At 41.0% G+C, this 12,379-nt stretch overlaps 1 protein-coding gene across 1 annotated transcript; it reads right to left on the bottom strand.

The window, feature by feature from the left end:
• Window positions 1-9,167: 9,167 nt before the first annotated feature.
• On the bottom strand, window positions 9,168-11,357 carry LOC112184671. The gene is made up of 7 exons (XM_024322918.1): window positions 11,327-11,357; window positions 11,033-11,274; window positions 10,591-10,894; window positions 10,344-10,499; window positions 10,164-10,259; window positions 9,830-10,063; window positions 9,168-9,715 (listed from the first exon to the last, which is right to left on the bottom strand). The coding sequence occupies exons 1-7, from the start codon at window positions 11,355-11,357 to the stop codon at window positions 9,168-9,170; spliced, it is 1,611 nt and encodes a 536-aa protein (XP_024178686.1).
• Between the last annotated feature and the right edge of the window lie 1,022 nt (window positions 11,358-12,379).

Raw genomic sequence — 12,379 nt, 5'->3', positions numbered from 1 at the left:
AGACGTTTCATTGAGAATTACTCAAAGAAGACGACCCCCTTAACTGAACTCTTGAAGAAAGGGGTGACATGGGACTGGAGTAGTAATTGTGAGAAGGCCTTTCAAGATTTGAAGAAGGCCGTGATGGAAGATCCGGTCCTTGCCTTACCCGACCTGAACCAGCCATTTGAAGTCCAGACAGATGCTTCTGACTTCGCCTTAGGAGGAGTCCTGCTGCAACAAGGGCACCCTGTTGCGTATGAAAGTCATAAACTCTCGGAAGCTGAGAGGAGGTACGCGGCTCAGGAGAAGGAGTTGCTAGCCGTAATTCACTGTTTGAGGACGTGGCGACACTATTTGCTGGGGTCAAAGTTCCTTGTGAAGACAGACAATTCAGCCGTCAGCCACTTCCTGACCCAGCCGAAGTTAACTCCAAAGCAAGCTCGATGGCAAGAGTTTCTCGCTGAGTTCGACTTCCATTTCGAACACAAGGCTGGGCACACAAACCAAGTTGCTGATGCTCTAAGTCGCAAGGCTGATCTTGCCACCCTCAAGGTGTTGGCCACTTTGTCGAGCAGCATCATTGCCACAGACATCAAGCAACGTATCAAGGAGAGTCTGGAGAAGGATTCCGTGGCGCAATCCCTCATGAAAATGGTGAAGGAAGGGAAGAGCCGTCGGTTTTGGATGGAGGATGGCATATTGATGGCCAAAGGAGGACGAGTGTTTGTTCCGCGAGCTGACGGACTGCGAAGAATGCTTATGAGGGAGTGTCACGACACCCTGTGGGCAGGTCACCCTGGATGGCAGAGGACCCATGCACTCCTCAAGCAGGGGTACTATTGGCCCCAGATGCGAGACGATGTCACGGAATACACCAAGACTTGCCTGACATGCCAGCAAGACAAGATTGAGCGCCAAAAGACTCCAGGGCTGTTGGAACCGCTGTCTATTCCTACTCGCCCGTGGGAGAGTGTCTCCCTTGACTTTATTACTAACCTCCCGAAGGTGGGAGACTTATCAGGCATCCTGGTTGTGGTTGACAGGTTTTCAAAGTATGCCACATTTGTGCCAACTCCAAAGTACTGTTCGGCGGAAGACACAGCAAGCCTCTTCTTCAGGCATGTTGTAAAGTATTGGGGTGTGCCTCAGAACATAGTCAGCGATCGAGACACTAGGTTCACGGGAACATTCTGGACCGAGCTATTCAAGTTGCTCGGGTCTGAGCTCAACATATCTTCAAGTTATCACCCACAGACTGATGGGCAAACAGAAAGGTTCAACGGGATGTTGGAGGAGTACTTGCGCCATTTCGTTCATGCCAACCAACAGAATTGGGCGCAATTGCTCGATGTTGCACAATTTTGTTTCAACTCGAAGAAGAGCTCATCCACCAACAAGAGTGCTTTTGAAATTGTCACTGGCCAACAGCCTCTCTTGCCGCATACGGTGCAAGAAGTCTACAAAGGGGCGAATCCGCGTGCTTTCAACTTCACAAAAGAGTGGAAGACTAATGCCGAGATCGCTCAAGCCTATCTCGAGAAAGCGGCGGGGAGGATGAAGAAGTGGGCAGATCAAGGCCGCAAGCCCAGGGAGTTTCAGGCAGGGGACATGGTCCTTGTCAAGCTGCTTCCGGAACAACTCAGGTTCCTGCGCTCCAGAGACAAACGACTATTCAGGAAGTATGAAGGACCGCTCCCCATCATTGCTAAAGTGGGGAAGTGCTCCTACAAAGTCGATATTCCCGCCTGGATGAGAGTTCACCCCGTCTTCCACGTCAGCAACCTCAAGCCGCACCAGCCAGACTGTGAAGATCAAGCACGCAACCAGCCTGTTCGGGAGCACGTCGACATCAGACCACCAAAGCCGAAAGAAGTGGAGGAGATTCTAGCAGAGAGAGTGATCCGAGTGTCAAGGCGCCCATGCCAGCAGTTCCTGGTCAAGTGGAAGAGTCTGGGAGATGAAGAAACTAGTTGGGAGAATGCTGACGTCCTGAAGAAGAAGTTCCAGCAGAAGATTGAAGACTTCAAGATCAAGGCAGTCGTCGAGAGCGCCGACAGCTTAAGTGGGGGAGGATGTTAGGGGCCGCACTTGTAATGCCGCAAGCAACCTTGTCCAGGGTCATTAGTTAAGCCTTTGGTTGGTTTGCTTGCGTGCTAGGGTTGTTTTGGTAATTTACAAATTATGTAATTTATTTTATTTAGCAATTAGTCTCCTCGGCCTTTTTCATGTTTCCTCCTGCCAAGTTCATGTAAGGCCGATATGCTCTATAGGGAGGGGTTCCTAGTCGGCATAGTTTGGACTACGGAACTAGTATAGGTAAGCACATGTACTTTTGCCTCCCTTACCGTCTTACCATCAATAAAAGAGGAATTATTCAATCATCTGTGCCCCGTGAGATTGCTCTTTGATCTTTCCTTTCGATTATTCATTGTTCTTCGTGGTTGCCCCAACATTCATATAATTGTGTTCTTGCTTGTCACTAGCACTATTTTAATATCGTGTGGCTTTCATTGTTCCTTGCAAGGTACTCACTTGGCTGACTTGCTTGCTAGCAAGTGCCGCACGGTCCGCTTTGCGCATTGCAAAGTTCGGCCCGTGACATAGTGCAAGGAAGCTATCCACATGCAGAACAGTTGTACGCGGAGAGCGAAGACCATCATTCCGGAGAACATGAAATATTGAAATAAGGTTGGTGGTGGCCTAGAGGTCCAACTGCAAGGATCCACCACCCTCATGGCAAGTGATCGAGGCAGCACTAAAGCTGATCCACCTCTCGGGGAGTCCACTCCCATCTCAAATCATCAAAAGTAAAGGACTATTGGAGCTTACATTTAGATGAAATCAAAATCAAGTTGCATTCTGAAAACGCGGTTTATATATATATATATATATATATATATATATATATATATAGCTGGCCATATAACTATGATCATGCATGGCGTATATATACGTGGGATGAAAGCAACTGATTCATTGTATAACTCTTGTGGAGGTCAATCTCATTGCCTGAAATCTGTGCCAGATTTAGGCAGATCGATCAGATCTGTCCAGTGCATGTCTACTTCAAATAATGAAGGTCATGATATAGATCGTAGATATAGTTTTCTAAACAGGAGAAATGTACTCAATGAGAAGCTTGGCTGATCGACTAGTGGTAGACTGTTAGTGACCTAATTAATACACAGACCAACTACGAAACCGTTAAACTTTTCTCCAATATTGCTAAAGTTACACACTTAAAATCCGCGTGTGCCTCATTCAGTCATTTGTAATGGCTTCCCATGATATGGAGAAATTGTAAATATTTAAGTATTAAATAATCATATTGATACTCAATTGACAGGTTTTCTCTCAAAAGGTTTTAGAACTATTAGGAATGTATTACCGACTTGTTGTCTCAATTTTAGGTGTCATGCCATGTCACCTATACACATCACCAATTTGTCAAATCATGACATGTAATTCTTGAAAAAAATACCATATTATCCTTCCAAAATCTAATGAATCTAAGTTATTTTGGCTTCTTTTCAAAAAAAAAAAAAAAAAAGTTATTTTAGCTTTCTTCTAAAAAACATTATTTTGGTTTTTTTATTTTTTTCTTTTCATTACACTCATGCTTAGATTTAAACAACAATTTTTTTCTTCAATCAATAATAGAAAAAAATTCATGTAATTTAGTCAATAAATTTGCACGTACACTCGATCAATATATTTGCATAACATATGTATATGAATTTAACGTTTGTTGGGTTCCTGTAAATTCTGAAAATATAATGTGAAAAATACATATTCATATGATTATATATATTCTTTTGTTCATTTTTTTTCCTCTTTATGTAGCGGGTTTACATGTTATATTTGAGTTTATTATTGTTTTTTCCCTTATATTAAGATTTGTAGATGATAATTAATGGCTGGAATTTTTTCTTGCCTTTTAATTTAGACATACGTATTTTCCAAATTCAATTTATTAATGCTATTTTTTTGGATGAAATTAATCAATATTTGAAAAGAAAAGTTAATGCCTATTTCTTGACTATATTGATGCTATTTGGAAAGAAAATATATAGGAAAGAATTTAATTAAATGAAGAAAAATATTTTTCAAAGAATTTGTTGACATATCTCTTAAATTAATACATAATTAATAGCTTATCTTTTTTTTTTTTCACCTAATTTAATTCATCAATGTAATTGATTCATCCTTTAACATCTAGAAGGAAATATAAAAGGGTAAAATTAGTGTTGCAATAGTATGACGTGACAAGATTTATTATGTGGAATTGAAAATAAAATTTGTATTTACTTACATGGCATGACACCTATGATTTGAGGCCACAAATCTTAGGCCTTATATCATTGCCCATTTCTCATATTGTTATTGTATGTTTTCCGATATCGAACTTGTTTTCTATATCCTTAGTCTTGTACCTAGCGACCCACTACCCCAAACACACACATGAATATCAATTTCATCTTCCGATGCCCCATGCTTGTCAATATTGGTATGAATTTGCACATGTAACAAGTTAGCTAGTTCAAATAATTAATTATAATTTATGTTTCTGTCAAGTATCGTTTCTTATTTCATTTGTTAACTCATAGTCTAATTAGCGTCATTTAGAACCAATTTTTGTTGGTACACAGAATGAGATATATGCCATACATATCTATTTTTTTTGAACTTTTGAAAGTACTTGCACATGATAACCTACCTAAATTTAGATATGTTAGATGGGTTAGATATGTGATATGATTTTCATAATCCTGATATCCGTCTCCTCCAACAAAAGGAACAAATGCAAATCAAATTTAGACGTAATGTTATATACCATATATATCTATTGTTTTGACTATGTTGAAACCATATTCATCAATTATATTCAAATCCCCTAGACCTTTTTGAAGTGATTGAAAACAAAGCAAACTGTTTCTTATTCTATGGTCTCCCACCAATAAAGAAAACGAAAAAGAACGAAAATATTAAGGTTCTTATTCTATCGTTAATTAGAAGCGTGTTAAACTTTTTCTTGAATTATTACCACATGGATTGAGCATCAGGAACAAGTAAAGATTCCTAATCATGACAAAGAGATATAAAACAGGGATGACGTCGTTGGAATACATCAAGTAATTAACACAATGAAAGTGAGTTGTGATGTGCACGTTTTCCACACCGAATATCGTCGATCTAATGGAAGGGTCCTAGCTGCGCTAGTACTAGTCAAGGTTGGTCACATGACTCACATCCACTCAATTCTAGTTTTGCTTTGCTTAATTATGTATTTGCAGCCATGCATGTGAACATGTGAAATTGTGAATGAGAAAAGCTACGATATTTATAGGCTCAAAATAACATAGTTACGTGTCAAAATGAATGCTGGACTCGAATCCTTTCCCACCCACTGAAAAGTGCAAAGAACTCAATCATGGAGATCGTGTGTGTGTTGGTGGGGTGGTAAGGCTCTGAACTCTCATTTGGGAGGTCAGGAGTTCGAGCCCCATCATGGGTGAGGAGGGGTGGGGATTAAAAAAAAAAAAAAAAAAAAATCATGGAGATCGAAAATAAAGCATCGTTCCGGAAACATTGGGGCCAATTCTATGTGATAGTGGAGGGTGGAGCCGAAAGTAATGGAGCTAGGGTTACAATGCTCGTACGTAGTTGTTGACGAAATAATATGGTGCTAGGGTTGCAATGCACGTACGTACTTGTGAGCTATTAGACGGTATCCTAGGTAGAGAATATTATTTGGCCAGCACCATATTTCTGACTCCAAAGCTAAAGGTAATATATTGAAACCGACTAGCTCGTTGATACTATAATTGAAGGCAATGAATGGCTCGCCATGATTAAGTTTGTAAGGAAAATTTTTCTATGTAACGATGGTGTAAGTGGGGCAGTAAATTGAATAGATCTCAATAGTTGATATTTATAGATAATTTTTTTTAATAATAAAAAATATACTTGTTATTATCAAACCGTCTATTTATATTAGTGCACTGAATACTCTCTCAGCTTGTAATAAGTATCAATTTAATAAAACAATCTTATGTATTAAGAGAAAGTGAGTAGCTTACTTGTTGAAATAAACTACGAGATTTTCTCTCACCCTAGTTTTTGCCCCAAAACCCTAGCAAATGGCGACCTTGCCGTTCTCCCCTACCAGCCTCACGTCTTCCTCCTCCATGGCATCCATTGACGTTGTCACTGCTAGCTTTGCGGCCTCCTTGGCCCTCCTTGAAGGAGGTCAAGCTCACGACCTAGGAAAGATTGGTAGAGGCCATGTGCCCAAATCCTCCCAATCTTTTCTCCTTGGAAAATCCCTCACTCGCAGGCTTGTGGACTCCGCAACCTTAAAGTCTCATTTCCTCCGAACATGGATGGTGGAAAGGGATTTTAGGGTACAGGAAAGAAATGACAATCTTTTCTTGTTCTCATTCGAATCAACCAGGGACCGGAATAAGGTTCTCAGAGGAGGAGTTTGGTGCTTTCATCGTGCTACTGTCTGTCTGGAGGAATACGACGGGCTTCTACCTATTGCTGAGGTTCCGATAAAACATGTTAGTATCTGGGTTAGGGTTTTGGGTAATCCTCCACTGTATGAAGAACCTGATAACTTTATTCTTATTGGGAATCTCTTGGGAGGTTTTCTGGATTATGATAGGAAAGAGTTTCAGAAAGGAATTATTCGCATCCTCTTCTCACATGATATCTCAAAAACTATTATGCTTGAATGCAAGATTTTCTGGACTACAGGGATTGAGCCTGTATTGAAGTTTCAGTTTGAACATCTCAAGGGTAGGTACTCTCAATGTGGCCTTATTACTCATTATGGGGCCAAGTGTAAGGAACCTAATGCGACAATCTATGCTTCTAGGGTTTTGCACATTGGTGGCTTTTCAACATCTAGATGATCCTTCTCTTTCTCGACCCAGAGTAGAGGTGAATTACCTAAGCCTTCCGTTGCTTTGCTGAAGAAAAAGAAACCTGTTATTCAAAGGTTAGAGAGATCGCCATCAGGCTTGGACCCATCTCGTGTTACCGTGCAAGACATGGCTGAGGAGGAAGCAAGAGAGCCTGTTATGCTGTTGTGCATGGTGTGGAGGCTTCGGGCTATGCATCAATGAATGGTGTTTTTGAATCCACTCCTCCTGCTCAAGCTGTACAGATGAAGACTAGGGTTTACAAGAAAAGAAGTAGGAATGGAGGTTGTACTCCCTCCCCAAAGAAGTTTAAAACAATTCTGGGTGGTAAGCTTCTTACTCTTCAAGCAGATGCTCTTGGTTTGGTTGAAGCTGACAATGAAAGTGAGTACAGAATTTTGAAGAAGAAGGTGGGAAGGCCTCTTGGGAATATGAACAAGAACCCTCGCCCATAAAAGAAGGTGAGTGGGGCTCCATTGCGTCTCACTTACCCTACTGTTGCTGCTGTTTAGGAGGTTATCCCTAAGGACAAGGGCAAAGGAAAGCTCTAAGCTTTCTGTTTCTCTGTACCTAGCATTTGGATTCTAGTCTTTTGCTATTTAAGTTTAGCTTCTCTAATTGTAAGTAATGAAATTATCTATTTCTCAAAAAAAAAAAAAAAATTGAGTAGCTTACTTAAGGTGTTTCGATCTTTTTTTTTTTGAAGTAAAGATGAAATTGTATTAATGATTCATACGATTGCAATCGTACTGTAGGGCATCCAGAACAGACTCTGGAGCTTGAAAGAACCATTCCATATGAATGTCAGAATCAAAACCAAGACCTGCTAATCTATGAGCAACATGGTTAGCAGTTCTATAAGTATGATGAACACCTATAGACTGCAATTCACCTAGCAAACCTTTAATATCTTCAACAATAGTTCCCAAAGAAGATAAATCTTGGTCCTCTTCTGTCACAGCCTTAACAGCCTCTAAACAATCACTCATTAAAGCAATATTGGACAAACCAAGTGCCTGGATGATCTCCAACCCAGATTTAATAGCAAACAACTCAATATGATAAGCAGAAGACACATTAGGCACCCTATACGCAAAGCCAGTGATAAACTCACCCTTCACATTACGCAGAACATCTCCTATGCCTCCATGTTGTAATGAAGAAACATAAGCACCATCAACGTTCAAGCACAACATACCAACCATGGGAGGGGACGAGTATGTTATAGCTTTTGTCCTCTTGTAGGTTACCGGTGTCATGCTTCTGTTAGCTTGAAGAAACTCCTCATACCAAGCCATAGTACAAGCAACAATTACTGGTGCTTGTTTAACATTATCATTCCATAGTTTATCATTTCTGTTCTTCCAAAGCCCCCATAGAATCATCAGCAACTTAGAAAAAATATCTGATGAGAGACTGGAAGCCTGTTCTAGTAACCATTCCTTGAAAATAAAAGAAGGAGTAATAGGAACCTGAATGGAAAAAGGAGGAGCTGCAAGGATTTCCTGTGCAGTAGGACAACCACAAAGCACATATCCAACACTCTCTAACTGGTGTGAACAAAGCAAACAGCCCATATCACCAGTATAGCCCTTCTTGCTTAAACTCTCTCTTGTTGGTAGCACATTGTGACATGCTCTCCAGATACAAATAGAAACCTTCCCGGGGATATTAGCTTTCCATAACGTCTTCCAAAGAGTACTGAAAGGGTCACCAAGAGAGAAAGAAGCAAAGAAATGCCCCATCACCATATCCCTAGCTACAAAATAAGCAGATTTAGTAGAAAACCTGCCTTTCTTCTCAAACTTCCAACTCAGGCGATCTCTCCTATCTCTGCTACTGAGAGGAATACACAAAATGGCATTAACAACTTCCGGAGAAAATAGAGGTTGCAGAACATCCAACCTCCAACTCCTAGTAGTTGCATCAAACAAAGAAGAGACAGACTCAATGTCACAAGCAAACGGTCTGCGCAAGTGATGATGAAAAATGTTTGGAATCCACTGATCATTCCAAACATTGATTGAGGTGCCCGTGCCAACCTGCGAAAGTAAACCAGCCTGAATCACAGTTTTAGCTTCCATAATGCTTCTCCAGAAAAGAACCAGTTGGAAAGTATCTAGCCTTAAGCAATTGAGACAGTAATGAGTTACGATTAGTGATTAGCCTCCACCCCTGTTTTGCAAGCATAGATAAATTATGGGCATGCAGATTCTTGAAGCCTAGACCTCCCTCACTTTTAGACAGACACATCATTTCCTAAGACCTCCAGTGAATTTTGCGATTAGAATCTGAACCTCCCCAAAAGAATTGAGCACAAAGTTGATGCAAATCGTCACAGAGACCTTTAGGAAGCATATAACAACTCATAACATAAGTTGGAATAACTTGAGCCACAGCCTTCATTAGAATCTCCTTACCAGCAGAACTCAAGATTTTGGTGCGCCAACTGATCAGCTTCTTTGTCAGTCTTTCCTTTAAGTAAGAGAAAATTGCTGTTTTTAATTTCCCCACATGAAGGGGTAGCCCTGGATATCTGCCATGATCCTCGACACATTGCACCCCTAAAATAGAAGCTAAATTACCTTTGACATCAGGATGCACATTCTTACTGAAAACAACACTGCTTTTATCCAGGTTAATCTTTTGACCAGAAGCACGCTCGTAAACATTCAGGATGGACCTGAGGGTAGCACATTCTGAAACAGATGCTTCCCCAAATAGAAAACTATCATCTGCAAATAACAAATGATGAACAACTGGGGCCCCATGACTCATACGCAACCCTTTCAGTGATCCCTGAGTGACTGCATGAGAAATAAGAGAAGAAAGGCCTTCAACACACAAAATGATTAAGTATGGAGAGAGAGGGTCCCCTTATCTAATTCCTCTGGATGTAGTAATGTAACCTGTAGGTGTACCATGTAAAAGAATAGAATAGCGCATTGTTCTAATAGAACATAGAACAATATCAATCCACTTTTGCGCAAAACCCATCTTAGATAAAATAGCAGTAAGAAAAGTCCACTCCAATTTATCATAAGCTTTACTGATATCTAACTTGAGAGAGAAGAAACCCTCATTCTGATACCGAAGCTTATGCATAAAATGAGAAACCTCAGAGGCAACCAAAGTGTTATCAGATATCAAACGACCTGGAACAAAGGCACTTTGAAGAGGGGAGATGATTCCAGGTAGTAAGACTTTCAATTTGTTAGCAAGAATTCTTAGAAGCAATTTTATACACCACATTACATAGAGCAATAGGCCTGAAGTCAGATGCAATCTTAGGCTCTTTAATTTTTGGAATAAGAGTCAAATGAGTAAAATTGCTCTCAGAATCCAGAATACCTGTGTTTAAAAAAGTTTTTACCGCTAAACACACATCATGCTGAACAATAGCCCAGTGTTTCTGGAAAAAAGCAGAAGACATACCATCAGGTCCGGGTGATTTTGATAGATGCATCTGAAACAAAGCCTTCTTAATTTCCGCATCTGAATATGCAGCTAATAGAGAAGAATTCATATCATTATCAACACATGGTTGAATCTGTTCAAGAACTACCTCCAAAGCTGCAGAATCAGAACCCTCTGAGTGAAAGATATTTTCATAATAATCAACAAAAATTGAGGCTACCTGAGCAGGATCAGTTTGCAAATTGCCCTGACAAATTAGTGATACCGGCCACCTTATTACGGCTACGTCCGTTAGAAGCTTTCCTGTGGAAAAAAGCTGAATTATGGTCCCCCTCTTTCAACCATAATACTCTAGACCGCTGGCGCCAATAAACTTCTTCCAAGGATAGAAGTTCATTATACCTAAATTGAAGAGCTTTTTGTTGTTCAAAGTGAGAATGATCAAACGGAAGTTTCATCAACATATCCATCTTAGATTGCAAAAGAAACATCTCCGTTTTCCTCTGCCGAAAAGTTCCCGCATCCCATTCCATTAGAAGTTTACCTGTTGAACCAATTTTCAATCCAACCTGCTTCAGAGGTTCACCAACAGAGGGAATGGACCATCATTTCTGAATAACAGCAGCACATTCTTCATGTTGCATCCACATATTCTCGAACCTAAAACGCCTAGACCTTGGCACTCTGAGAACTGGTGCAGCAACTACCTCTACAACAATGGGATTATGATCTGACCTGTTAGGAGGCAGTGTCACAACCTTAGAATAAGGATAGAGTGCACGCCAATTGTGAGTGCAACAACTCCGGTCCAAACGTTCCTTCGTATAACGGTTATCCCAGGTAAAGCGAGAACCCACAAAACCCATATCCTCCAGATTACAGTCGGCCAAAGCTTCCTGGAACATTGTCATCAGAACTGTCCTCCGCTGTCGACCGCCCGATTTGTCATCTACACATAGAATCTCATGGAAGTCACCGGCAATCAACCACGGCAGATTTACCTGTGAAGCTAGAGTTCGTAATAGGTCCCATGTCTGAACCCTATCACCCTAAGCAGCAAAGCCATAGATGCCAGTGAACCGCCACCCTCCGACGATGCCCGGAGACTTAACCACAGTGTCGATATGGTGTGCTGAGTAAGTACGCAGATTGACTTTCAAGTCTGACGACCAGAAGAGGGCTAGACCTCGTGAACCCTTCTTTTTGGGATAACAGATGCATCCAGCAAAATCCATTTCGACTCTCAGATCCTAGAGAAGCCCCTGTCCGGCCAAAGTTTCCGAGAGGAAGACTAGACTAGGGTTGACTTTACGAACCATCGAAACCAAAGCTCTCTGTGTTTCCGTGTTAACCAGGCCACGACAATTCCAATTAAGGATCTTGAACTGCTTCATCGAAACAGATGCTGAAGCCACCGGAAAACTGGACAGAACCGGCAATGGAGGTGCAGTGCAGGTGCATTGCGTAGCAGGTGCAGTCCGTCCTGGAAAGAGACAGAAAGCAGAGGATGATGAAGAAGCAGAAGCGTCTGGATATTCTGACAGCAGGATGCCGCCAGGATAGCACTGCGACCACCGGAGGCGGAGCCGCAAATAATGACGGGCAGAGGCCCGACCTAGGGTTTTCTGGAACGATATATGAGGCGCGTGAGGCACGCAGGATTTGCTTTAGGTGTTTCGATCTATTAATAATTAATACATTAGAGTAATACAAGAGTCTCTCATTTGAATCACGAAAGTATATTTTTGGTAAATAAACATTCTTGATCAAATAATAACTTGATAAGATTCTTGACTCTTGAGTGTATCATTTACTTTGATTTATAGTCACCTTATTATTATTTTTTTTCCTTCTTCTTTTGGTTCTGGTGACCTTGCATTGTACCACGTTCCGCTATGTTATAGCACTATCCCAACTGGTCACTCTCATCGGTTAGGGTCGTCCATGACTCATGACCGTTGGACCTTTTGACTGTATACATGTGGCGTGACTCGATTCATGTCGATTTTTTACCACTGCAAATACAGGGTCTCAAATTCGTATGAAGTAGGTCT

This window comes from Rosa chinensis, chromosome 2, assembly GCF_002994745.2.
Source record: "Rosa chinensis cultivar Old Blush chromosome 2, RchiOBHm-V2, whole genome shotgun sequence".
Classification (NCBI taxonomy): domain Eukaryota; kingdom Viridiplantae; phylum Streptophyta; class Magnoliopsida; order Rosales; family Rosaceae; genus Rosa; species Rosa chinensis.
The sequence above is the reverse complement of the archived record's forward strand: the minus strand, read 5'-3'. Positions and strand labels throughout refer to the sequence as shown.